The 25,818-nt window shown below is 58.5% G+C and overlaps 9 protein-coding genes across 9 annotated transcripts; 6 read left to right on the forward strand and 3 right to left on the reverse strand.

Annotated features, from left to right (window-relative positions):
• The first annotated feature begins 5,891 nt into the window (after nucleotides 1-5,891).
• On the forward strand, nucleotides 5,892-7,636 carry B0T26DRAFT_289769 (t-SNARE). The gene is made up of 7 exons (XM_060434181.1): nucleotides 5,892-6,260; nucleotides 6,314-6,363; nucleotides 6,462-6,629; nucleotides 6,683-6,975; nucleotides 7,044-7,109; nucleotides 7,163-7,268; nucleotides 7,323-7,636. Exons 1-7 carry the CDS (start codon nucleotides 6,035-6,037, stop codon nucleotides 7,359-7,361), a joined length of 948 nt encoding a protein of 315 aa, XP_060296016.1. The 5' UTR covers nucleotides 5,892-6,034; the 3' UTR covers nucleotides 7,362-7,636.
• An 831-nt stretch (nucleotides 7,637-8,467) lies between these two features.
• B0T26DRAFT_289799 (NADP-dependent oxidoreductase domain-containing protein) lies at nucleotides 8,468-10,603 on the forward strand. The gene is made up of 6 exons (XM_060434182.1): nucleotides 8,468-8,865; nucleotides 8,958-9,226; nucleotides 9,317-9,344; nucleotides 9,419-9,552; nucleotides 9,610-9,856; nucleotides 9,937-10,603. Exons 1-6 carry the CDS (start codon nucleotides 8,802-8,804, stop codon nucleotides 10,137-10,139), a joined length of 945 nt encoding a protein of 314 aa, XP_060296017.1. The 5' UTR covers nucleotides 8,468-8,801; the 3' UTR covers nucleotides 10,140-10,603.
• A 228-nt stretch (nucleotides 10,604-10,831) lies between these two features.
• B0T26DRAFT_751306 (uncharacterized protein) lies at nucleotides 10,832-13,080 on the reverse strand (the record flags this gene model as incomplete). The annotated part of the gene is made up of 6 exons (XM_060445361.1): nucleotides 10,832-11,927; nucleotides 11,984-12,361; nucleotides 12,411-12,434; nucleotides 12,493-12,574; nucleotides 12,630-12,819; nucleotides 12,880-13,080. The coding sequence occupies 6 exons, from the start codon at nucleotides 13,078-13,080 to the stop codon at nucleotides 10,832-10,834; spliced, it is 1,971 nt and encodes a 656-aa protein (XP_060296018.1).
• Nucleotides 13,081-14,349: 1,269 nt separating this feature from the next.
• B0T26DRAFT_290156 (glycoside hydrolase family 43 protein) lies at nucleotides 14,350-15,869 on the forward strand. Its single transcript, XM_060434184.1, has 2 exons — nucleotides 14,350-14,604; nucleotides 14,787-15,869. Exons 1-2 carry the CDS (start codon nucleotides 14,481-14,483, stop codon nucleotides 15,653-15,655), a joined length of 993 nt encoding a protein of 330 aa, XP_060296019.1. The 5' UTR covers nucleotides 14,350-14,480; the 3' UTR covers nucleotides 15,656-15,869.
• On the reverse strand, nucleotides 15,691-16,065 carry B0T26DRAFT_290066 (uncharacterized protein). The gene has a single exon (XM_060434183.1). The coding sequence runs from the start codon at nucleotides 15,974-15,976 to the stop codon at nucleotides 15,725-15,727; it is 252 nt and encodes an 83-aa protein (XP_060296020.1). The 5' UTR covers nucleotides 15,977-16,065; the 3' UTR covers nucleotides 15,691-15,724.
• Nucleotides 16,066-16,153: 88 nt separating this feature from the next.
• Nucleotides 16,154-20,104, reverse strand: B0T26DRAFT_645465 (uncharacterized protein; the record flags this gene model as incomplete). The annotated part of the gene is made up of 4 exons (XM_060437725.1): nucleotides 16,154-16,502; nucleotides 16,587-17,796; nucleotides 17,899-18,541; nucleotides 18,620-20,104. The coding sequence occupies 4 exons, from the start codon at nucleotides 20,102-20,104 to the stop codon at nucleotides 16,154-16,156; spliced, it is 3,687 nt and encodes a 1,228-aa protein (XP_060296021.1).
• Nucleotides 20,105-22,178: 2,074 nt separating this feature from the next.
• Nucleotides 22,179-22,808, forward strand: B0T26DRAFT_647779 (acyl-CoA N-acyltransferase; the record flags this gene model as incomplete). The annotated part of the gene is made up of 2 exons (XM_060437936.1): nucleotides 22,179-22,468; nucleotides 22,565-22,808. 2 exons carry the CDS (start codon nucleotides 22,179-22,181, stop codon nucleotides 22,806-22,808), a joined length of 534 nt encoding a protein of 177 aa, XP_060296022.1.
• Nucleotides 22,809-24,229: 1,421 nt separating this feature from the next.
• On the forward strand, nucleotides 24,230-25,059 carry B0T26DRAFT_290506 (uncharacterized protein). Its single transcript, XM_060434185.1, has 2 exons — nucleotides 24,230-24,610; nucleotides 24,892-25,059. Exons 1-2 carry the CDS (start codon nucleotides 24,324-24,326, stop codon nucleotides 25,013-25,015), a joined length of 411 nt encoding a protein of 136 aa, XP_060296023.1. The 5' UTR covers nucleotides 24,230-24,323; the 3' UTR covers nucleotides 25,016-25,059.
• A 116-nt stretch (nucleotides 25,060-25,175) lies between these two features.
• Nucleotides 25,176-25,543, forward strand: B0T26DRAFT_751310 (uncharacterized protein; the record flags this gene model as incomplete). The annotated part of the gene is made up of 2 exons (XM_060445362.1): nucleotides 25,176-25,234; nucleotides 25,387-25,543. 2 exons carry the CDS (start codon nucleotides 25,176-25,178, stop codon nucleotides 25,541-25,543), a joined length of 216 nt encoding a protein of 71 aa, XP_060296024.1.
• Between the last annotated feature and the right edge of the window lie 275 nt (nucleotides 25,544-25,818).

A 25,818-nucleotide genomic window follows, 5' to 3' on the forward strand; every position in this document is an offset into this window, starting at 1 on the left:
GGCCGTGTTGTGCCGATTGAGGAAGCATTGGAATAGTGTTGGCTGGTCTCCCGCCTTCAGCGAGACCCGTCGAGATAGAGTTGTTAGCGTGTTGCTGGAAGTAGGGCGAAGGCACCGTTGCTTGGCCTGGTATCTGCGATCCTTGCTGCCAGTTCGGTGGTCCGTTGGGGCCTGCCAATGCCGTCCGGAACGACCAAGTTGCTCCTGCATGCTCGGGATATTTTGACCTGAGCTCCAGCAGCCAGTCACCCAGCCCCGTCTCAATCGAAGCAAACTGCGCTCTCGTCTCGTTGAAATACTTGATGCGCTCAGACGCCGCTTGCATCTCCATAATCTGCCGGAAGGGAACAATACTGACGAGGTCCTTCGCCGGAGGGGCCGGAGGGGCCGGGCTCCGAGTCGGCTGCAGTTCTGCACCCAATGCAAGGGCGGGAGAAGATCCCAGCGGAGAAAATAAAGATGGAAGGCCTGATAACTCTTGCGCGGGTATCTTTTCTTCCGAGACCGACAGGGTTTGCATTTCCTGGCGTTGGCTAGCTCGGTTAGAGACCACCGAAAGTGGCGAAGGTGGCTCCAGTGGGATGTCTAGGTTTGATCTGGGCGCCATAGTGCTCGCCTCGGATACTTGGTGCGAGATCCCACTGCCAGGCGCCTTGTTCGACACAGGAGCCGAGTCGGTTCCGGTTGGAGACAAATGGCCGTTGCCTAGCTCTGCCGGTTCTATATTGCGAGGCAGATTCGTTTCTGAACCAGATCCCTCAAGCTCCGCAAGGAACACTGGTGCATTGCCAACTCGTGAATCTGGACCGACTGTCTCCTTTTCGGCCTGAGATTCAGGTGTTAGCGACTCTGGACTCGCGGTCTTTGCATTTTCCAAATTGGCTTCCCATGAAAACTGCCTGCGCACGTCTCCCGGCCGAATTTCGGCCTGGCGACGTTCTCTGAGAAGTATGCCCTTCTCAACAGGTATCTCAACAGGTGTCTCGATAGGTGTCTCGATAGGTGTCTCTATAGGCGTCTTGACATGTGCCTCGACAGATGCCTCGACATGTGTCTCTACAGGTGCCTCGACGGGTGCCTCAACAGGTGCCTCAACAGGTGTATCGACAGGTGTCTTTATGGGCGCTGGACTTGCAGCTGGTTTGTCCAACGACTGAGGCACGGCAGGCGGCTTTATGGGAGCCTCGGCCAAAGGAGGCTCGGGCTCAGCAGCTTCTATCTTGCCAAATATCTTTGCAGCCTCGACAGGGAGTGGATCGTGCTTTTCATCGGGGGAAGCCCAGTAGTCGCCATAAACATCGCCGAGATAGCTGCTTTCTCGCGTAGGTCCTGCAGCTGCCTGATAGACTGCAGTGGGTCCTCCAGCGATTGACTTGAAGTCGTCGGACGCCTGCAGAGGACTTAGCGATTTGATGATCTCCTCTCTCAGCACGTCGCTTTCCTTGACGGGAGAACTGCTGCTAGCGTCCAGCGTCGACGGGACTGAAAACTGAGAAGGCTGCACAAAATCAACCGTTTCTACAGTTTGGTCTCGGCGCGGTTTCAGCGGCGCCGTGGGCGTGATTTCAGAGGCAGGGGAAGTGGCAGCAGTGAGATCTGGAGGGGTTGCTGGCTGGACAAGCTGCATGTCTTTGGGAGAGGAATAGGAACCATCGCCACCCTGTGTCTCTAATCCATCATGGTCGGGTGCCAGTTCTGTCGAGGTACTCAAAGCTGGGCTTGCAGTTCGCAGCGGAGCGGGTACAACTGGCGAGCCGGAACTTGGGGATTCCTTATTTACTGGGCGCCGGGCCGATGCTTGTCTGCTGGCAGACTTTTTCACAGCCTCGCTCAATCCGTATAACTCTGGATCTCGAGACTCTGCAGGTTCTGACGGAGATTCGGCGGCATTGTTGACAGCTTTCGTCACTGGTGATGCGTCTCTAGATTCTACAGCCCTGTGAGGTAGATCTTCGGGAAGGGCGGCTGGAGTAGGCGCCTCGCTGGGGGTTTCCAACGTTTCAGTAACCCAGTTTCCTGGCAGACGCGGCCTCAAGGCTTGTTTGTCATCGGCACCCAACCCAGCGTCAGGCGGCACTGCTGCAGGGGAGACGGACTCGTGGGAAGCCTCCAGAGCCCACTGCCCTGCACTTGACTGGTTCGCCTGAGACAAAGACGCAGTAGGCTGGTCGGGCTCGTTGGACGATTTTGCAGAAGTTGAAGCCTCTGGTGCCGATTGCAGCGCTGCGTCGGGCTCTGCAGTAATGCTGAAATCTCGTGCCGGCTCCTGGGCGTCAGGCTCGGTTTGCTGCGAGTGCGACTGCGAATTTTCTGATTGCTCAAAGTAGCCTGACTGCTCAAGGAAACCTGACGGCTCCGATTGCTCCAGCTGCTCCGAATGCTCGGTCTGGCCACCCGACACATGAAAGCCCATGTTTTGCGGGGTGGGAGTGGGGGGCGTGAGTGGCGGTCTGTTTAGGTCTTCAGCAACGAGGAGCGAGGATATAGGCTCCTCGGTCGAATTATGGGATTGAAGGTAGAGAGGCGGGACCGTGGAGTGGGACGTTGATGTTGGTGGGGGCAGCAAGGTCTGTTGGCTGGAGCCGGGAGGCGAAAAGAAGTCGTCGCCAAAGTCGGAGATGCGAGAGAACTCGGGCAGCATGGGGCTAGTCGAACTTGCAGATTGCTCGGTTGGTGCTTGCAGCACTTGGGTCGCAGTTGCCGGCCTAGTACCAGCAGCGGCAGCAGCTGTAGCCTTGGGCGTGCTTGGAGATTGAGTTTGGGTTTGCGCCAAAGAGTCAGGCTCCACGCTGGGCTCGTCGGACGCGTAACTGGCAAGAAGCCCCTCAATACCATACTCGCTCTTGCGTTCTGCAACCGGGGCCAAAGCTGGCCTCAAGCTGCGGTTCACGTCCGCACCTTCCTCAGCACCAGCAGCGGCACCGCCACCAGAACCAACCCCAGCACCGACTCGCCCTCTCTGGTCTGCTCCTTCCTGTCGCGACTCCAAACCAGGATCCCCATTCTCGCCGCTGCGAGCCGTGGCGCTGTCCAGGCTTGGTCGTCCAGATTCCAGCGAACGTCTCTGCTTCTCCTTTTCCTCCCCCATCCGTCGATAAATATCGGCCGGCCGGATAAGCCTAGTAGGCGACACGGGCGACGCTAGGGGTGACGCCAGGGGCTTGCCAGAAGAGGGAGATGCAGATCGTCCTTCAACCCACGGCTTGTTGTGGCTCGAGCCAGGACGCGAGCCAGATCGAGGCTGCCTCATCACTTCGCTTGGATCTGGCGCATCGTACGCCCCCATGCTGCTCTTCCGAGGCGGAAATCGGGTGGGGACAGGTCCGGCACCGGTAGGAGCGGGCGACATTTGCCTCGATCCAGGCGACGTGATGGGCGATGCGACAGACCTACCATAGGTTGGCCCGGTCGAGTATACGCTAGACCCCGTCGCAGCGCTTTCGGGCAGCGGCCCTGTTGCTTTTCGCTCCGGTGCCCCTCCAATCGGCTGTACACCCGAGAGGAACGGCGACGACGGGTCTGGATGCGTCTGCCAAGGAGATTGGGATTGTTGACCTGGGATATGCAGAGGCGGAGCTGAAGCAGGCTGGAACTGCCTCGTCGCTGGAGCCGCCGAGGGTTGGCGAGGGCCAAGGGGCTTCGGGGGCGGCGCCGAAGGCTCGCTCGGCCCGTCGTTGTACTCGTCGCCCCACTCGTCGCCGTCGTAGTTTGCGGGTTTGAACTCGGCCCATTTCCTCGTCTTCTGGCGACTTACATTCACCTTGTACTGGTCACCACTCGAAGACGGAGCGCCTGGGGACCTGTAAAGAGCACAAGTCAGACACTTGCGCTGCTTCCTTGATTCCGGGGAGGAGGCCAGCCCAGTCTGGCTTCGTTCACCTACATTGACCTGCCCGCCGGGTAGATGTTTCCATAGGAGCCGTCCATCGCTTTGACCAGTGCTTCAGCAACCCCGAGACGTCAACCTCATTCTCCGATTACAATGGCGGCACCAGTCGAGATGCCAGAGGCTGGTGGTCAGAGGAGAGTGAATAAGCGCAGGATGGTCGATCGGCGCACGAGTGCGGCAAAAGGCGCCGGTTTTCTCTCGACGGGATGCTGACGACTATTCGTATTACGTAGGTTGGCAAACAGGTTAGGTGCTTGGCTGCCAGGCTAGTACCGCAGTTCGGCGGTGCGGACAGAGGCAGCGACGCAGCTGTCAACCCTCGAAGCCGTAAAACGTTTCTTTTTTTCAAACAACAACCCACGCGAGGCTTGGATTGCTAGAATGGCAGCGCACGCAGCGGGAAAGTCGAATGACGAAGGTGGAGGAAACAGGTCGGCGGTACTATCAGGTTTCCACAGAAATCACAGCTCAAGTATATTTCTAGTAGCAAATGGGGCAGGGATTACTCAGGCAGGAGGATTGGATTGCGGCTTGTCCGCGTGGGGCGAAGCTCCAACCGTCTCCAGCCTGACAGGCATTGGATCGGACTACTAGCGAAAGCTGATGAAGCTGGTGGCCAGGCTGTCGCGCACTCAGCCAGCCGAATCCGAAACACGTCAGTTGGTTCCATACGCCGAAATACTCACCCGACGCCTAATAAATTTACCGGCTTCCCTTGGCGACGATGAGACTGAATTGTTTTCAAGTGATGCATTACGTTCTAGGTTGAACGCCCGGACTCAGTTGCTTGGCCATTGATATGGAATTGGGATTACGGATTAGGATATATCTAAGAATTGCAGGGACAAAGTTGCAGGTGCATGGTATCCGTGGATGGATAGAATCTTTAAGCGGTGGCCAATGCTCGTCTGGCCCAAGAACAAACGGTCCTGCAGAGAGCTTTGAATAACGCCACCTACGATACAGCACCTCGTAACACCGAGAAACATTTCCTCCCCGTATAGTGTGTGCGTTTGGGTTTGACGGAATCTAGAAGGAATCGATGTGCTTCTAACTGGATACTTAAGGTAGGCAATGCACCAGATCCGCCCACCAGCAGCCTGCAGCGTAAATCTGCAGCAGATTAGGTGCCGTGGCTCCCAGTTTCGGGACTTGTCTGCTGTGTGCCAACTGGAAACCGGGCTGTCCTTGGGTTCACAGGCTGAATGGCCAATAGACCGGCATTAGGTTCTAGCACCGCATCGGCGCAGACGAATATCTACAAGGCGCTAGGGAGGGCCACACAGACATTCAGCCACCCGAGCGACATTCATCAGCGTCATTTCCCTGGGCGAAGGCTGTGTAATTCGTTCCTGTCGGTCCCCTGCCGTCATTTCCGGGTTGGTATGGCAATTCAAACAAGACTCTCCGTGAAGAGGACTGCGTTACTGTGTTGACGCTGTATCCTATAAGCTAACGCGAATGAATTCAGGAATAACGCAATATAATATCAGATGAAATGCAGATACATGCACTATACTCTAGACATATGTACTAGACAAAAAGGACGGTGTCGCAATATTGGTTTCGACCTGTGTAACAATTTGTTCAATAAAAGTTCAGTTCTCCTGAGTCCGGGCCTGTGTCACTTCGATCCGTCCAACCCCAATACTTAGATTATGTACAGTGTATCGGCCTGTGTGTTCTACAAAACGCACTGTGCGAATGCTCCCGCCAAATTCCAGGGCTGCAGGGGCCAAGGGTTTGCCGCTGAAACAAGAAACCACGTTCCCTTTTCTGATCACCCTCAAGATCGCGAACTCTCGAAGACATCGCGTTGCTCGACTTTTATTTCCCGACTCGTGGCCCCGCTATCGTAATTGCTTCAACATATCGATTTTTAATTTCTCGCACCAGTGTCCCATACGAAGCACCGCGACAGTGCCCCATTCAAATATTTCTCTTCGCGACACCCGAACCGCCGTGCGATTCCTCGCGTTTGCAATAGCCCAACAGCCGACGACTCGGCGCATCATCATCTGGCGCCGACACACATAGACAGTCTACCTGTAGCGGGCCGCAACTCGACGTGCCCTCTCCCGGAACCTTTTGCGGCCGTTCCGCCCCGAGGTATCGCTTCGTAGACCGAGAAAACCCGCGGCCAAGATGGCTGTCGCCATAAACGACCGGACGGCCGAGTTTCGCCACATCGTCAGCGCAGCGAAGCGTCGCCAGGCTGCCAAAGCTGGCTCGCAGAGGCTTCTCAACGACGCCCAGAAGGCCGCTTCCGGAGGCGATGGGCAACCGCGAAGGTCCGAGTTCGCCAGGAAGGCCGCCGACATTGGGCGTGGAATATCGGGAACAATGGCAAAGCTGGAAAAGCTGGCGCAACGTAGGCAGCGATGCCCCTCTGACGGTCTCTCAGCGGATACTAATCGCTCACAGTTGCCAAGAAGAAGACACTCTTTGATGACAGGCCGGTGGAAATCAACGAGGTATGCTAGACAGACTCTGAAGGACGCAACAACTGCTTCTCTGCGACTCCACCATTTGCACCGCCCGCTATGCTCGTCCTGCTAACCCACCGAGCCAGTTGACCTTCATTATCAAGCAAGATCTGTCGACCCTGAACGAGGAGATTCGCGGCCTCCAGGCCCTTTCCCGGCGACTCCATCCGAAGCCGGACCAAGAGGGCGAAAATAATAAGAATATTCTCCTACTTCTGCAAGGGAAGCTGGGGGATGTTGGTGCGAATTTCAAGGTAAGGATATGTCTGCTAGCGTATCTGGCGACAAGTTGCTAATAGGCGCGCAGGACGTTCTGGAAATCCGGACAAAAAACATACAGGCGTCGAGGTCCAGGACCGAGGCTTTCGTGTCCACAGTAGGCCAGCACGCGCACGCGTCCATACAACAATCTGCGTCTCCACTTTATGGGACGCCGAATAGGGGGACGCCGTCTCCGGGGGCGGATCTGATCTCGCTGAATCCGTCAGGAGACCAGCAGATGCAGATGCAGATGATGGAAGAGGGCCAGAACGTGTACATCCACCAGCGCGGACAGGCCATCGAGGCCATCGAGTCAACCATTAATGAGCTCGGGTCAATGTAGGTTTGCTGCAGTTCTGTCGAGGATGCTTTCTGGACGTCGTGGCTGACAATATCGTTTCTTTCAGCTTTGGGCAGCTCGCGAGCATGGTCAGCGAGCAGTCGGATATGATCCAGCGAATTGATGCCAACACGTAAGCAGACAGCTCGAGACTTGGGCGGGGGCTATCAGCTGACACTATAACAGAGAAGACGTGGTGGACAACGTCGAGGGCGCGCAGAAAGAGCTGCTTAAATATTGGTCTCGCGTCTCGGGCAATCGCTGGTTGATAGCCAAGATGTTTGGGGTTCTTGTAGGTTGCCGCCCGACTCCGCCGCTGGCGCATTGCTAACTCTCGCCCTGCTAGATGATTTTCTTCCTCCTCTGGGTATTAATAGCTGGGTAGGCTATTATGTCTCGAGGTTCAGTTTTGTAGCTCGCCGTTTGTCACTGTCACCCTATGCCCAACGCCGCATTATTTGGTCTTCTTGTATCAATACTTCTTGTCACAACCTCTATGAACGAGCTTTTTTTTTTCTCTGTCTGCATGCAAATCAGAGAAGGGGGCGTCTTGGTCTAGACTATATTACTTTTTTATTACTATATCAGCTTTGGGCATAGGATAGGGCATTATGCAATCGATCGGGGTTGTTTACTTTTCGTTCATGTTTTGCCGTCCACGGTCCACCGAGCCAGCCCCTTTTTCTGTCTCTTTTGTGTAATTACGGCTGGTTGGAGAATAGAAAGACGGAGTCGTGGCGATCTCAGTCGCCGTGGAAGAAACGAGAGATTATCGGCCCATACCATTTTTAGATTATGTGCTGCAACATTTTACACAAGCTGGTTGCTAAGTTGTTTAGCAGGTATACTTGCGGTTATCTAAGTGTGTGCTATTATACTATCCATTGGATAGATAGTATGCATTCGTTTCGTCTGATCGTTCATTCTCGGATGGAATGGGACGAAAGAGGCGAACGCGAGTTATGACGACTGCGCTCGGCCGCAGCTCGACCGAAGGCGCCCCACAGCCTGACTGTATCAACCATCTCCTAGTCCACTCAAACCCACTTGCGAGACTAAAGCACTGGTTCTCTCGCAAGATCAGATTTTCCACCTATGATGCAGTGCAAGAGTCTGGGATGGGACGGACCCTAGGTTTAGCGAGAATGAATGAATGAAACGGCGTGGGAGACAGGATTTCCCAGATATCCGGCCCATGCGAGGAGGTACCCGCAGTTGTTGGGACCGATGAGACGGGTAATCCTGCAAGTTCCTCGATGGGCGTTAAGTGAGTTTTAGATAGACAGTTAGCTGGCTTCGCATATACTGCCTTGATTGTGATTCAAGTGATCACAACAGCAATCGACTAGGTAGATGGAAACGGGCAACTCTCGTCGTGGCAACCCCACTCTCCTCCTCGTCTCCCATGTGTTGTTAGTCGGGTCTGGAACATGCAGAGGGGCGGATATGCGAGTGTGGGTGATGCATTCACCATTTAGCCGTGACGAACAGCACAGCACCACCTCCTTGCCTTAGCTACAGCATCTGCCCGCACTGCCGGGCGAACAGCCCGCGGGTCGTCCATTTTATCCCACAGCAACGCCCAAACAACAACCCGGCGCCGTTTTTTTTTCTCTTTTTCAACTTTGCCTGCCTACTCTACTAAAGACACCTTGCTCCCTCTCTCCAACGATAGAGACGGAGACTCTTACGAACCTACCTAGTCGCGTGTTAGTGGCAGCAGCAAGCAGGTCGCGCCCAGTCGTTTCTTTTCAGCGGCCCGGTCATTCCTCGAAGTATAAGCAGAAGCAGTGCGGCGCAGACACAGACACAGACACCGCTTAGCATGGCCGCCGCGCAGAAGACGTTCAAGCTGAACACGGGGCAGGACATTCCCGCGCTGGGATTCGGTGGGTTCCACCTACCATGAAAACATGCTCACCCTCCCCACCCTCCCCCACCCCCAGAAACAATATGAAAGAAATCTGACAGACACAAATAGGAACCTGGCAAGCAGAGCCCGGCAAGGTCGAGACGGCGGTGGCGTACGCGCTCAAGGCGGGGTACCGGCTCGTCGACGGGGCGTACTGCTACGGCAACGAGGACGAGGTGGGCGCGGGCTTGGCCGAGGCGTTCGCGTCGGGCGCGCTGCGGCGCGAGGACGTCTTCGTCGTGTCAAAGGTCTGGGCCACGTACAACACGCGCGTCGAGCTCGGGCTGGACAAGAGCCTCAAGAGCCTCGGGCTGGACTATGTGGATCTGTTTCTTGTGGTGAGTTTTTTTTTGAGTTTTTTTTTTTTTTTTTGTGGGGGGGGGGGGGCAGGTTTGTGAGGCTTTGGAGCTGACTTATTGTGTCTATAGCACTGGCCCCTTTTGCTGAATCCCAACGGTATGTTTTATTATTATTTCCTGGCCAGTCTTTTGTCGACGGTGAAGGTAAAAATGCTGACCGAAAGCCGCTAGGAAACGACGACAAGTTCCCCAAGCTGCCCAACGGCGAGCGCGACATCATCCGCTCGCACAACCACGTCGACACGTGGAAGCAGATGGAGAAGCTGCCGGCGACGGGCAAGACGCGCGCCATCGGCGTGTCCAACGTACGCCCCCTGACTCATCCCTTTCTTCACTCAACAACACATCTAACAGAGAAACAGTACAGCAAGCGCTACCTCGAGCAGCTGCTGCCGCACGCGACCATCGTGCCGGCAGTCAACCAGATCGAGAACCACCCGCAGCTGCCGCAGCAGGAGATTGTCGACCTATGCCGCGAGAAGGGCATCCACATCATGGCGTACAGCCCGCTGGGCAGCACGGGCGGGCCGCTGATGACGGCGGAGCCGGTGCTGGCCGTCGCGAAGAAGCATGGCGTGAAGCCTGCGGCTGTGCTGCTGAGCTACCACAGTGCGTTTCTCCCTCGCCTCCTTACAAAGCATGGAATAGGGATTGGGGCGATGCTAACCCTTCTTTTTTCTGTCTCAAAGTCCCCCGCGGCAGCACGGTGCTAGCTAAGTCGGTCACGCCCGAGCGCATCAAGGAGAACCTGGCGCTAGTCGACCTCGACGCCGACGATGTGCGGGCGCTCGACGCGTACTCGGACGGGCTGGCGCGCGAGCGCAAGCTGCGGCGCTACGTATACCCGCCGTTTGGCGTCGAGTTTGGGTTCCCCGACAAGTCGAATCTGTAGATACCTAGGTAGTTGGCTGATGGGTTCGCTGAGTAGGTGTGTGTGTTTGTTGTGTTGTTGAAGGGATGTGGATGGGGGTGGGGGTGTATATATTCCAATGTTTAGGAGCAGAGAGTTTGCCTAGGTTCCTTGGTGTATCTACCTTGGGATATCTCCCTAGTTCTGCATTCTGCGTCACTAGACAGACAGAAAGACATGGTTTCGATAGAGTTGAATAGCCTTGAAGCTTTGTGTGCATACGGGGGCACTTGGCGAGACGGAAGCTTCTATCTTCTCTTTCTTGAAGCCTAGACGAGGATAAGCCTAGACCGAAGCGGCCTTGCCTGGAGAGGGAGACTACATATCGCTCTCTCTCGTCCCTATTTCAAGACTAGGATTGTGTTGACATCAATCACCTAAGGGGTTCTGCCGAATGACGTAAGGAAGCTAAAACATCCAAGAACCCCCCCTTAAACAAGCCCGCTTTCACCCCCCCCCCCCCCCCCCGACACCCAAATCACAGCAGACAGAACCCCGATATTACAAGTATGTTATTCCATGGGTACCTATATATATGTATACCAACCCAGCCCGGCGATTAAATGATTGCCCCTTTTCTCCTCGTATTACCACGGGCATATGTACCCCGCTGTCCATTCCGCCTTCGCTTCAGCCGCTAACACGCACACGCAAACACGTACAATAAAACAAGACTACTGAGGTGGCGGCTGCTGTTGAGGGTGCGGCGGGTGTTGCGGCGGCGGCGCTTGTTGTTGTGCTTCCTGCGGCTGCGGCTGCGGGGAGCTACCTTGGACTTCCTGGGGCGGTAGTGGCTCGCGCGTGCTACTCATCTCGACCACGTGTTGCGGCGGCGCCTGGGGCTGCGGCTGGTATAGGACCTGCTGGCCGCCCTGGTTCTGATACTGCTGCGGAGGGTACTGCTGCTGGGGCGCGAAGCCACCCTGCGGCTGCGGCGGCGACTGCATGTGCACGTAGCCGCCAGCTTCCTGGCTGTAGACCAACTGCGGCTGTTGCGGCGGGTAGTACTGCTGCCCGGGGGGAGGGGATTGGTTGTAGAACTGCTGTGGCTGTTGCGGCTGCTGCTGCTGGTAGGGGTACTGGGGGTTGTTGTACGTATACTGCCCGTTGGCCTCGTTCATTTCCGGGATGGGTGGCGGGTAGCTCTGTCCATTGCTAGGCGGCCCTGGGGTGCCGTTGCTGTTGCTGGGCGAGTACGATGCGTGCGAGGGCGGCACGGCGCCGGCATAATAGCCAGGTATTCCCGAGCTGTTATCGCTGATGCCGCCGGCTGATGTACCCGTGTGCTGGGGACCGAGCGCTGACACGCTCGACGCCGTGACGGACGGGTCTTGCTTCACAGGCGTTCCATGTGGCCCGGGTACGTATTGGCCACCGGCCGCGACAGCTTGTTGGTGATGGAGTTCGGCTGGGCCAACGGGAGCAGGGGGTTGCTGCTGCCCGGCAGCCTTTTCGCTCAGGAGCTGCTTCGTCTTCCTGTGAGACCTCCAGAGGCAGAAGGCGAGGGTTCCAATGAGGATGACGGCGACGGCGGTTCCGGCGCCAATGCCGGCCTTGGCAGCAGTCGACAGCCCGCCGCTGCCCGAGGACGACGACGCCACGGGGAACTGCATGGACCAAACAATGTTGACGACAGCCGACGTCGGCTTGGACGTGTCGGTTGGGTTGCCTGGCACGCCCACCGTAACGTTGGGGGGCGAGGCCGTGGTTCTGATGGAGCTGTAGCAAGGAGTCTGGCCGCCAACGGCGGATGTGAAGGGCCAGTAGCCACTGGTGAGGAAAATTAGCTCTGGACTTTGCCTCGACAGCAAGAGTGTCAGACATACTTGGGACAGCACCCCCCTGAGATGGAGTAGTAGTCGTCGGCGCAGTTGGCCAGGACAGCCTGGGCGCTGTCGGCGGGCACAGGGAAGTTGACGCCCACGTTGTTGACGGTATCAGAGCCGGTTCCGCCGCCGCCGCTACTGCCACTCCCCGTCGCCGCAGCCGCCGAGGCGGTGGCTACTTTCCAGGGGCAGCACTCGGGGCGGTCGCTGTTGCAGCCGTGGAAGCCGGCAAAGAAAACAGTGCTCCCGGCGTCGACCAGAGTGAAATCGGTACTGGCCGTGCAGGCGCCAGAAAGCAAAGAGCCACTGCCAGAGTAGAGCGGCGAGTTGGTATGGACCGGCCTCGTGGGATTCCTGGCGGTGACGAAAGTAACAGATCTGCTCATCTTGTTAGTCTGCTCCGGGCTGGAGAAGCTGCGGTACCTACTTGAAGCTCAGAGGAACAGTCTCACTGTGGGCACGGTTGATTAGCAGGGCAACGCCGAGGACACAGCGGCCGGTCTACTCACGGAGGCTTCAGCTGGGCCATGACACTGGGCGGGATGGATCCGCAGAATTCGGAGTAGTAGCTGGTTTGGAACTCGGCAAAGTCTTTCGAGTGGTCAGCCAGGGGGTCAAGAGACACACGGAGTCATTGGCGGCAGACCTGTGGTGCCCAGATAGTAGCTCGAGCAGCTGCCGGTGGCGATCTGGGAGTAGTAACAGTTGAGGTACGAGATGCCATAGGTGCAGTAGCAGGCCGTGGCCTGGGCCTCCAACGAAGAGTAGTCGGTCTCTTGGTAGTTGAAGCTGCAGCTACTGATGAAGTTTGCGCAGCTGGCGAGGCCGTTGTAATTCTGGATTAGTCGCCGGTTAGTCTCTTATCTAGATTGGCACATGACGACAAGCGGACGTACGAAGCAACTGCTGTAGTCACCGTAGTTGTAGTCACTGTACGTGTACGTGAAGCCATCGATGGTGGTCACGGCGCGCGGCCTTAGGAAGGGATGGTTGGCGTCGAACGCGTTGACCAAGGCGGGCGCGAGGGTGGGCAGCAGGGTGGGCGCCGCCAGCGTGAGGGCCGGCGTGGGCGCTGGGGTGAGCGAGGCCGTCAACATGGCGGGCAGATATCCTCCTCTCCTAAACTTGTCGTCGTGAAAGTCGCAACTCTGCGATGGTGTCGACTCTTGTCTTGAGGGCGACACGAAAGCTGGGGGAAGAGGGATGCAGCAGGCTGGCGCGAGCAAATTACCAGCTACCAACTGCTCTCCCCCCTCGCTTTTTCCCTCTCCCTTCTCTCAGCCTCACTCGACCGCCACCGAGCTCCGAACTCATTTTAGCTTGTTGTTGACCAGAGCTTAGCTGTTCTGGGCTCGCCCAGACTCGAAAGCCTGGGGTGTTGCCGTAGGTGGAAATGGAGGATCGACGTGCCCAATCGAAGCCTGGGCCGCACAGCCGTGCATGGCCCATGGCACGCCGAGCGGCGTCTGATAGGCCGGCCGAAGCGGGAGCCGGGGGGGTGCCCTGCCAGCTGAAAATGCGCTTGGCTATGTTCAAGCGAGCGCCCTATCAGAGCCGGCCAGGCTACCGGGGGCATAGAGCCATGTGCGGGGGAGGATTGGGATTAGGGATGCGCACTACCAATAAATCCCCTCACGGTAGTCCAAGGTCGGCGTCTCCCCTCAGCGAGTGAATAGATTGCAGTGCAGTGGGGGCGCCAAGTGCAGAGCGTTTGCACGGGCTGGATTGGCCTTTAATAGCGCCATGCAGGCGGCGACCACGATGCCGAGCTTGCCGCCGAGACGGGTGCTCTGCCGGTCTGTCCAAGTGCAGCCTCGGTAACGGTGTTTTTTGTGGTCTGGTGGTCGGTTCAGAAGACGGCAAGCATTCCATTATTCTGTGGTTGTGTAGGAGTTGGATGCTGTGCAATGGATAGATAACCTTTATCAGACGATAGCTTAAACGGGGCAGCATTGCGCGCAGCGCACAGACCAATGACACTACATACACCCCACTGATCTACACTAGATACACGGGTTATCGTCATCAAAGCACGTGGTGATGCTTCAAAACCCACTTACATAAGGTACACGCTTAAATACAAATGGCATAGAACCATTTGAATCCTGACAGCCGCGGCATGACAACCCCGCCGAGCCGCAACGCTGGCCTGTCCCATTCCACAACAGAGCCGCAGCAGCCCGCCCGCCCGCCCGCCCGCTCGGGATGCGTGGCCGGGCGGGTAAATGGGGATAAATACAGACATGGCCACTTTTTGGTTGTTCGCTTGAAATAAGGGACAAGTTGTCGAGCTTTGTCGGTCGGCCGGGGAGGGGGTATATATCACCGAGGGCAGTCCCGTGTTATCGCCTGTCCTCGGCCACCTGTATCTGTCTCTCTGTCTGTCGGTAGCCAGCGGTGTTTCCCAAGTCGAAATTAAACTCGAAGATATCTCTACACAGAAACGGCGGAATACACATCCCCACATCTCTGGTCCCACTGAAACTATCCTCTGAACATGGCGCCGCTCATCACGCACCTGTACACGGCGGACCCGTCGGCGCACGTGTTCGAGGGCCGCTTGTACATCTACCCGTCGCACGACCGGGAGACGGACATTGCGTTTAACGACAACGGCGACCGTAAGTGCCGCGGGCCTGGCTTCAAACCTTCCCGAGTGTTTTTGGATAGCTGGTTATTTTGAAGTTTACGCGTGGCTTTGTCACACATCGCTTTCACCGGGTAGATGACACAAAACTACCTATCTAGGTGCTTACCTACTTATTTATCTCTTTGTGAACTGACATGGCATATTGGGAAATAGAGTACGACATGGCCGACTACCACGTCTTCAGCACGTCGTCCCTCGACCCTTCAGCACCGGTAGTCGACCACGGCGTGGTCCTGCGCGCCGAGGACATCCCGTGGGTGTCCAAGCAGCTGTGGGCGCCGGACGCGGCTTGTAAAAACGGGCTTTACTACCTGTACTTCCCCGCGCGGGACCACGCGGGGGTATTCCGGATCGGCGTGGCAGTCGGAAATTCGCCGACGGGACCCTTCGCAGCCGACCCGGACCCGATCCCGGGCTCGTACAGCATCGACCCGGCGGCGTTCGTTGACGCCGACGGCGAGGCATATCTCTACTTTGGCGGGCTGTGGGGCGGCCAGCTGCAGTGCTACCAGGGCGGGCTGGGGGCGGACGCGTTCGACGGGGGCTGGCAGGGCGCGCGCGAGCCGACGGGGCCGGGAGCGGTGGCCATGGGTCCCCGCGTGGCGCGGCTCGCGGGGGACATGCGGAATTTTGCCGGGGAAGGGGTGCGGGAGGTGGAGATTCTCGCGCCAGAAACGGGCGAGCGGCTGGCGGCCGACGACCACCCGCGGCGGTTCTTCGAGGCGGCGTGGATGCACCGCCGCGGCGACACGTACTACTTCAGCTACTCGACGGGCGACACGCACTACCTGTGCTACGCGACGGGCAGCAGCCCGTACGGGCCGTTCACATACGCGGGCCGCATCCTCGAGCCAGTGCTCGGGTGGACCACACATCATAGTATTGTCGAGTTCCAGGGCCGCTGGTGGCTGTTCCACCACGACTGCGAGCTCAGCGGCGGCGTCAACCACCTGCGGTCCGTCAAGGTCAAGGAGATCTTTTACGACGCTGATGGTAAGATTGTGTCGGAGAAGCCCGAGTGAGAGACTATCCGGTGTCGTTTTGTAGACGAAAGGGTGCGAAGTAGATGTGCCATTGTGTGTATTCTTTTGTCATTGGTGGAATAGGGGTAGAGTGAATAACCGGATGTAAATAAAAGAAAACCAACAAGAACAAGGACGCCAATGAAATGGCACTACATGGAAAAAAAAAATCAGTCCTGCATTCATTGGTGCAATTACAAGTCCAACCCTATATCCAAGCAACAACAAAAAACCCACCCGATGAGTTGTGTATATGTGTCCAAATGTGTAAATGTATGTATAGTATGTCGTGTCCCAACCGTGCCATGTCCCCCATTTCATTTACTTTATCATATCGTGCCTGTATCATGACCAAGAAAAGAAAAACCGACAAAAACCCCTAGGTAACTAGGTAGAAGCCCGCCCGTGCATCTAATCTCCGACACACTCACACACACACACACACACACACACGCAACAAAAAGAGACACCCGGTGACAGATAGAGACAAAGAAAAGATCACGAGTCCATGACGCCCGCCTTGAGCTTGTTCAGCGCGTCCTCGTACTTGCCGGGGCTGTGGTCGGTGAGCATGCTGGTGCCGAAGCGGACCTCGCGGAAGCGCTTCTCGACGTCGCGCACGTACTTGAGCACGACGCGCTGGGCGGGGCGGCCAAAGTGGCCGGGCTCGTCGGCGTCCTCGCCCTCGAGCAGGAACGCGTCGCGCCGCCGCACGCGCGTGCTCTCTACCACAAACACCTCGCCCGGCGGCAGCAGCTTCTGGCTCATCATGCTGGCGCGTAGCACCTTGAGCGCCGCGTATGCCCACTGGTCGTCGTCCTCGCGCTTGCGCCTGCGCGACGACGCGCTGCTGCTGCCGCCGCCGCCGCCCATGAAGTGGTCGCTGACGGGGCTGGGGGATGAAGGAGGGCCGCCGCCGCCGCCGCTCGACGGGGGGCCGCCGTACCACTTGTCGGCCAGGCCCGACTGCAAGGCCTCCCAGATGCGCTGGCGCACCTCGACCTTGGCCTCGTTGTTGTCTGTCTTGAAGGCCAGGGCGACGGCCTGGAAGTCGTGCAGCACGCCGAGCGAGAGGTAGGGGACGAGGTCGTTGCCGTGCACGATGCTCGTGATGAGGCCGCGCGTGGCGGTGCACAACGAGGCCGACATGGTCGACGGCGGCCCGTAGGCAAAAACGTGAACGGGGCGGCCCGAGGGCAGGCACACGTGGCGCGGGGGCGACGACGAGGTGGTGTAGTGCAGGTTGTGGTGCAGCGATGACGGGTGGTGGGTGGCGGCGTCGGCGAGTAGGCGCGTGTGGGGCTCGGACGAGGTGACGAAGGCGGTGCCGTGGGCCGAGGGCTCGGGCTCGGACAGCATGACGCCCAGCAGGGCGGTGACGGCGCCGCCCAGCGAGTGGCCCGTCAGCACGAGGCCATAGTCGGGGAAGTCGTCGAGGGCCTTCTTGAGCGTGTGCAGGACGCGGCCGTCGCCGCCGTACAGCAGGCGCTGGGCCGAGGCGTGGATGCCCTTGTGGACCTTGTAGACCTTGCCGCGCCAGATGAGGTCGTCGTAGTCGCACGTCATGTCGGCCAGCACGTCCTCGAAGCCCAGGGTGCCGCGGCAGGCCAGTACCACGGCCTTGGACTCGTGGTCGAGCGAGATGTAGTGCACCAGCGGCACGCCCGTGTTGGTCGACCCCGTGCCGTCGGAGCCGCCCTGGGGGTCGACAAACGACGACAGCAGGATGCTGCTGGCGTCCGACTCGGTGTGGTGGGCAAACGACCGCAGCTCGTGGTGCAGGTCGTCGAGCGTGCGCAGGATGGGCATCTCCTTGGCGATGCCCAGCACCTTGAGGAAGTTGGACCCATACGACGCCGACGCGAAGCGCATGTAGCGCGTGATGTTGCGCAGCAGGTGGTAGCGCGGGAACATGCCGTCGAGCCGCCCCGCCCGCCGCAGCGTCCCCAGCGCCTCCGTGTCGCTGAAGGCGCTCTTCTGCTGGTAGTAGCCGTACGGCACCAGCGACGACTGCGACTCGTTCATCGACAGCGTGTAGATGCTGGGCGAGTACATCTGCGACTTGACCCGCCGCGGGTTGCGCCCGCCCATGCCGAAGGCCCCCGACACGTCGCGCTCCGACAGCGCCTTGGCCGCCGAGCCTGGACCGGGCCCCGACCCCGGCCCCGATCCCGAGCCCGAGCCCGAGCCCGAGCCCGAGCCCGAGCCCGAGCCCGAGCCCGAGCCTGTCCCGTTCCCGGCACCGGCAGAGGCAGCAGCAGCCTTCTCTCCCGACGACGGCGACACGGGATGGTAGTCGTCGGCCGTCGTGATCGAGTACGTCTCGGTCTGCGAGATGCTCGAGTCGCGCCGGCTCTCGTGCACCGAGATGTAGCTCGCCCGCGAGTCGCTGCGCACGTAAGGCTCCTCCATCTCCTTCGCCGCTGGCCCCGACCGCCAGCCCTGCCCCCGTCCTGCCCGGCTCACGGCCTGCGGCGCCCCTCTCCTCGGTATCAGGGACGACTGTCTCGCGGGCGCCACGACAGCCAGGTGCGACAGGGGAGCCGGAGTCGAGTGCGCCGGCCTATTTTTTGCTGTCTTGGGTGCAATCTTGCCTCCCTTCTTCTTGTCAAAGGCAGTCTCCGAGCCCGAGTCGTCTTTGGAAAACATGGTTGCCGATCTGCGGAAAGCGTTGCGGAACCCTCCTTTACCTTCTGATGACGACTTCGCCGCTGGCGCACCGTCATCCTTGTTCTTGGAGGACAGGAACCTGTTGAGCGTGTTTCTACGCGGTGCCGCACTTGGCGGCGGGTGGGCTAAGGCCGAGGGGCTGGTTGGGGGCATTCGGGGCCTTTTCTGGTTGGCAGCCTGCTCGGCGCCCTGATCCGTCTTGACTTCTTCGACAGGCTGCTGCCCCACCTCGAGCCCCCGGGCCTGCTCTGCGGCCTGCTCTGCGGCCTGCTCAGCCCCAAACCTCAAGACCACGGGAATGCGAGACGGCCTGGCCGTGGACGGCGACGACGAGCCCGAAGTGGCCGATGCAGACGAGCTAGGCCGGCGGAAGGGAGAGTTCGATGGACTGTCTAGCAGCAGTGGCCTGGGAATCTTGGGCCGCACTAGAGACGGCGACTCGTCAACCTCGGTTGCCGACCCGTCGTCGGACTCGGACTCGTCGTCGTCATCGTCGTCGACTGCCTCGACATAGCCGGCGACCTGGCTTATGTCTCCGTCCTCCTTCTGGAAGGATGTCCTCCTCTCCTTGTTCCGGTGGAGCCGGTACACGACGCGGTACGTAGGGGGGATGCTGTTCTCGGCCGAGTGTGCGCCTTTGTTGCCCTGCTGGAGCTGGGCCTGCGACGCGACCTGCCGGGAATCCCGCCGCTCTTCGATCAGCTCGACTCCAGGGGGCGGTGGCGACACAGGGAGGTCGTCGACGCGGCCGGTTATGTCGACCGTGATGGTCTTGATGGTGTTGATCTGCGTCGTGATGGACACTTTGGCGTTGTCGGGCAGCGACTTCATGATCTGGCGCTTGAGGCGGATCTCGGGCAGGCTCTCGCCGTCGCCGTCGCCGTCGCTGTCCTGGGCCCCGTGGCTCTCGATGGTCTCGAGGATCCTCCCGTTGGGCCCGCTACCCGTCGGCGGCCTGCCCGAGCCGTAGGCGCCGTTGTGGACGCCGTACAGGCTCTCCTCGTGCAGGTCGACGCGCACGCCGTCGCTAAAGACGACGACGTCCCACACCGTCTCCTCGACATGCAGCGTGCGGTTCTCGTCCTCGAGCGAGCGGCGGCACCAGCGCTGCAGGTAGGCCATGCCGCACAGGCCCAGCATCAGGTCGAGCACGCCGACCTTTTCGCCCTTCACGCCCGTGGCCGGGTTCTGGAACTCGCGGCGGATCAGGGTGATGATGCTGGCCATGGCACGCGACGAGTCGGTCGAGCCAAAGAACTGGTCGAGGGCCGAAAGCAGCAGCTGCGACGTCTCGGTGATGACGGCCAGCGTGGTGCCCGTGACGTGGAAGCCCGTCGTGGTCCAGAAGACAATCTGCGTCATGGTGCGGTGCAGGTTCTCGAGGCTCTTCTCCAGCACCGTCTCGGCCTCGGCCCTGGCCAGCAGCGAGCCCGACCGCCCGATCACGTCGCGGCCTGCCCGCCCCAGGATGCTCTCGAGGATGGCCCGCCCCAGCTCGAGGCTCGACAGCGTCGTCACCTTGGCCGCGTCGAACCCGTACCCGCTGATCAGTGTGCCCATGCGCAGGGCAAGGCTCGTCGACCGCGTGGCGAAGCTGACGGCCCGCGCCAGCGGCACCGGGAGCAGGGTCCTGCCGGGGCTCGAGGCCGCCAGCTCTCGAAGCTGCGCCGTGACGTGGTCGTCGGCAGCGACGGCCAGCCGCGCCGAAGACGAAGGGTCCATGTCGACATTGCCGTCCGCGTCAGCGCCGTCGTCGGTTCCGAAGCTGAGGACCCGCATGGCTGCTGGTCGTCGTGTGAGGCAGAGGAAGTGAAAAGGGGCTTCGTCGACACGTCAAGCCGCAGAGAACCATGACGGAGCGCCGCAGACAAATACACAGCAGACCAAAAACGGCGGAGGCGACGGCGGCGGCGGCAGTGGAACTAGCAGTGGCAGGAGTAACGGAAGTGGAAGTAGATATCGAGGCCGAGGTCGAGGTCGAGGTGTAAGTTGAAGCGGCAGGAAGAGTGGAAGTGGCACCGGCACCAGCACCGGCGGTGGCGATGGGGGGATGGCTTGGATGACTGGTATCCCGTATATCCGTAGTGCCTGGTTAGTGAGGTAGGCGACTAGACTGACCTACCCTACAGGCAAGGTATGTGGCTTCGTTAGGGCGAGGTATGTATTGCATATATTGCACAGCAGACCAAGCAGAAATTACAAGTAGAAAAGCAAGAGAAGCAGCAGCAAGCGGGGCAAGTGTGGGACAACGAACGGCCTGCTCAGGAGATCAAGTTGGCCTCCACTGTTGAAGTGTGCGGTCGACCAAGGTTTTCTCTTCAGCGTGGATAATGCAGCCGAGTGTAGGCAGAATCATGTCACGCGTGCCTCGCGGGCTGGCGGGGGCATTCCTGCTTTCCATTTCTTCAGGACGCGGATGCTGCTTGCTGGTTGCTGGTTGTTACAGGCAGGTGCTTCCAGTGCGTGCGTGCTGTCGACAGGGGCGGGCCTGGCATGTGAAAGATGCGGGGGTATCCGTACTCTGAGCGTGAGGGTTGGGCCATCAGTGGAGGGTCATCTGGACTTGGTACGGGTCGTCCAGCGAAGGCTACCACTGCCAGCCAAAGGCTATCAGGCCATCAAGGCTATCGCCTGAAGGTTCTGTTCAGCAGAGGCAAACAAACTCGACACGCGTGGCGCACCTAAAGCGCCAGCGCTCCCCAAGATTCGCGCCGTCGAAGACATGCAGCCGTCGAGATCATCATGACAGCCACGGCAGCCAGCGCGCCGTCAGAGCGTTCTGGCAAACGTAGTCGTTATGCAGCCATCCAGGCAAGACCAGCTGGCTAGTCGAGTCGACCATTGACGACAAGACTCCAATGACGAAACTTGAACTGTCGAGGTCGAAGATTACAAAGCCCTGGCCAATATCTCAGGTGCAGGACGACGGGGACTTCTGGGAGGGGAAGAATTGTAATGGGACTGTTTCGACGGGGAGCGCTGTGGCTCCATGACGTGCGAGGTGGCATAAGGTAGAACCAGGGCAGTGCATGTCTCCATCGTAGCCGGGTTGTCCGGGCCCGACCTGCCTTGATCACGCATCGCTACCACCTTCCAGGTTGTGGTATTCGGATACAGGTAGGTACGGAGGTAGCTGGGCCGTATTTGATGCTGTGTCCGACGTGGGACTTTGTGAATATCGATCTGGAGCATGCGGGCTGTTCCTGAACCGCCTGCTGCCTAGTGCAGATCCATGGAAGCCGGAAGCCCACCCACCAAAGCTCCCCCACTGCCACTGCACCTACCCCGGGCCTGCCATTTAGAGTATACTGTGCCTGCCGCAGCTTCCCGCCTGGGCTCTTCCCTAGCGCCGCCCAGGGGCTGAGGCCAGGGGAAGGAGAAGGGACCTGGACAGGGGACAGCGAGACGGACAGTGACAATTGATGGGCCGGAAGCAGCCTCTCGGGTTCGACGGTAACGGGTTACGAGCTGCTCGCATCCAGACAAGTCGAGGTGCATTTTATCTGGGATATATAAATCCCTTCCAGTTTGCTTTGGACAATTGAGCAAACATCAAGTTATAGTTGATTGTCCACCTACTTTCGATCTCATTTTACCACTCAGGGACCCTAAGGCTGCTGCTAACTTATTTATCCACTAGTTCTACCTGGCTGGCCAGGGCATCCGTAGACTCGGTTCCGGATTACTTGGCCTCAAACCCACCCGCCGTCCACGCCTCTACGATTGATCCCCCAACCACCAATCGATCCCCCAACCACCAATTGGCACCCGCTCGACCCAGAACCAACAACCAGACCACCGGAACACGCTCGAACCCGCCGTCACCGACTCCTCCGCCGACAGCAACCGCACAATGGCCGAAGCCGAGCTCTTCTCGTCAGACCTGCTCTCGCCCGAGGTGCAGGCGGCGCTGCCCGAGGGCTACCAACTGCGGGCGCTGCGCCAGAGCGACTTCGACACGGGCTTCCTCGACTGCCTGCGCGTGCTGACCACGGTCGGCGACATCACCCAGCAGCAGTTCGAGGACCGCTACAGCTGGATCACGAGGCAGGACGGCGGCTACTTCATCCTCGTCGTCGAGGACACTAATCCCAGCCCCCCGCGCGTCGTCGGCACCGGCGCCCTGATTGTCGAGCGCAAGTTGTGAGTTCTTTTTCGTCTGCTCCATGCCCCTCGACGACGTGGCCCTGGAAGTAAACGGGTTGGTTGGCTGACTTTTTTTTTTTTTGTTGGACACAGCATCCACAATCTCGGGTCGGTCGGACACATCGAGGACATCGCCGTGGCCAAGGACCAGCAGGGCAAGAAGCTGGGGCTGCGCATCATCCAGGCGCTCGACTTCATCGCCGACAAGACGGGCTGCTACAAGACCATCCTCGACTGCAGCGAGGCCAACGAGGGTTTCTACGTCAAGTGCGGCTTCCGCCGCGCCGGCCTCGAGATGGCCCACTACATTGACGGCCCCAAGAGTAAAGCCCAATGATTTCTTTTATTAGACTTCTTGGCTTTGGCTGATGCGCAGCTTACCTTTTTCTTCTTTTTCTCTTTCTGTTTTTGCAGAGAGCACGGCAGCGAATCTGTGATGTTTTTGACCGCGACGGAACAAGAGACCAAGAACGATAGACAGAAGCGACACAAAATCGAGGCACAAACACAGACGCGGACGGAAGACACAACACACACAACACAAGCCCACGGCTCTGGCTATCTACCTCGCCCAGGTACCCAGCCCTAACAAACCCGGGGACGGAAAGGATGGCTCCGGTAGCGTATGGCTGTACTACCCAGGGAAAGCTCGGCAGATCATTAGCTGTGGAGTTCGGAAGGGAGCGGGGCGGTGGGAGGGAGGGCATGGCACGGCGCTAGATGGTCCTATCGGACACAAGAGCAGAAAACGGGCATTGATGAGCGGTGCCGATGCCTGCGTGCATACGTGCCTACCTAGGTTGGTATTCGCTGACTAGTGACCTACGTACGTTGTTGTTGGATGGCATTAGATTTGCATGCAGCGTTGTAGCCGTGTATAAACAGACATACAGACAGACCTACCGAGTATTCCACACAGTATAGTGCTTGGATAAAGTGACCGTCTGTGAAAGTCGTTTGTGGACATATCGACAGACGCGGTCCGAACTCCCGTCGACTCTGTTGTTTTCTGCTACATTTATTACCTACCTTGCCCAGTACGGAATAGAGCCTGACATCCATTCCGGTGGGCGAGGCGAGGCCCGCTCGCCGTTTTGCGCGCCAATCGGCTAGCTATATGTCGTCACTCTCGAGGGAGAACGCCCTGGGTTCTTTGGAGACGGAAGGGAGGGGGTCTCGGGGAGGAGAGGGGGGCTAGGCTAGCAGGCTCGGAGGCTTGAAGGGGGGCTGGTGGTGGCACGGCCAATGGTTTTACACCCGGGCTAGGAAGGGAGTGCATTCAGCCAAGGTAGTAGGTATGGGGAATACCTAGGTCGGCAGCACAAGACGAGACGCATCTTCTTGGCGACAGTTTGAGCTACGACAAACTAGTCTCAAATCTCTCCTTCTAGTCAAACCATTGCTTATCCTTCTTCTTAACAGTGCTTGCTGGTTTAATTCCTAACAAACCATCCAGCCCAGCCCTCCCTCGAAGGGACGAGAGTTACAGACTGGACTAAGGTTTGCACCCGTCAACAAGAACAAGTGGGTATCGAGTTGGCAAACCGGGAACGAACCGGCCCAAGACCCGACACGGGCTAAAGTGGCACAACCCCACCTCTGCTGTCCGTCTCTTGGCCAGCGCTGACATGTGATGCTGCTCGCTCCGAGTCGCCCTAAACATGCTACGTACTAAGTTCCGGTATGGGGAATGGGAATGGGCGTGGGAATGAAATGAGGAAAAAGAAAACAGACCGGGCTTGTTTCGTCGCTTTTGCCGGCCCTCCACCCTATCCTGCACTTACCTACTGCTGCTAAAAACTCCTCTCGGGAAAAGCGTTGGTGCTCGTTGATCGAAGCGTCGACGTTGTGCATGGCGCCTCGCTCGGGGCTGATCAGGTCTGGGGCGAGTGACGGGAGCGAGTGGTGCGGCGGGCCTTGGAGAGACAGGCCGCGACGGATTCAGCTTCGGCGAAACCCTTTGGAGCTGATCTCCGTGGGAAGGAGGGGGAAAGCGATCACCCCCTTCCCCAGCCCTCTTTCGACCACACACTACAGGCCAGACCAGACCAGCTCACCATGCGTCTCTTGTTGTTGTCCCCACACTCCTCTCCCATCCATGGGCATATGGTCCCCATGGCCGTGGGATGGCTATTTGTGGTAAGTAGGTGTATATATATGTCGACATGCATGCATCCTCTGCGTCTGTCTACAGCCACAACGCCCCTTGTTGTTTCCTCCTGTCCATCCATCCACCCATTGCCGTTCCACGCATACAGAGTACTGAGCACCGAAGACGGACACGCGATCTGTTCCTGGATTCGGAGTATAACAACTAGTCCTGCTCAGCTTTATTGTTGTTTTCTCTCTCTCTTTCGTCTCTCCTCACGCCGGCCCACACGCCGTTGCACCTCACCGGCCCTCTCCTCACTCCCTCGCAGCGAGCCAGCCAGCCAGCCAGCCTTGCCCCGCACCGGCCCGCCGCCCGCCTACCTGCCCGCCCGCTTCGCCGGACTACCAAGCTCGGATATCCCCAACTCGGCGCGAGAGACACCCCCCACATAAGCTCCAGCAGCAGGCCAGTGTTTATTTGGTACCTCTATTGCGCCCGATTGAGCGCATTTTATCCCGGCTTTTTGGATAAACTCTGTACTATCGTGTCGGCCTTTCGCGTGGCGTGTAGAAAATAAAGATATTTAGCAAGAAGGGGCTGCTGCTAGTCAAGATGGTCGAGGATCTCCACGCCACCATCACGCGAGTGCGCATCGCTCTACTCCAGTCGCAGTTAGTTTATATTCCTCCTCTTGTTTTGATGCTATAAAGCTTCTCCTTTTACATCCCTGCCCCCTTACTTCATATACTTGCCCACCCGCTGTCCCTATCTCCTCCGCAACACCGCCTTCGAATTCACCCGCTTACTTGTGCCAAAAAAAAAGAGTCCGCGAGAAAGGAGTCCCTACTGCTGCCGTGCCCGTCGCTGCATCCCATTCTCCCGTGCGGCGCCGGCGGAGCACCGTCACGGCCGTGTACTCGGGGTCCAAGGACGGCGTGCCGCTGTTCACGAAGCAAAAGGTTGTCCGGGTGGTTTCTTGAGCTGTCATTCTTCTCTCTGGGTCTCGGTCCCATTTTGTCCTCGGGCTTTGTTACATCATCACATCTTTTTTGAGCATTTTTCTGTTGTTCTTACCAATACCATATCCTGACATTTCGGATTCTGGGAAAGGGGTCGGCATACTTTATCTGGTTAAGCATTTTCTCTATCATCATCTACCTACCCGTTTTAAACAAATTTCTTGTCATTTCTTGACATCGATTATCACAATGTCTCCGCATCGGGTCACCGAACATGGCAGCGAGAGCGAGAACAG

The sequence above is a fragment of the Lasiosphaeria miniovina genome (genome assembly GCF_030549165.1).
Source record: "Lasiosphaeria miniovina strain SMH2392-1A chromosome Unknown B0T26scaffold_4, whole genome shotgun sequence".
NCBI lineage: Eukaryota > Fungi > Ascomycota > Sordariomycetes > Sordariales > Lasiosphaeriaceae > Lasiosphaeria > Lasiosphaeria miniovina.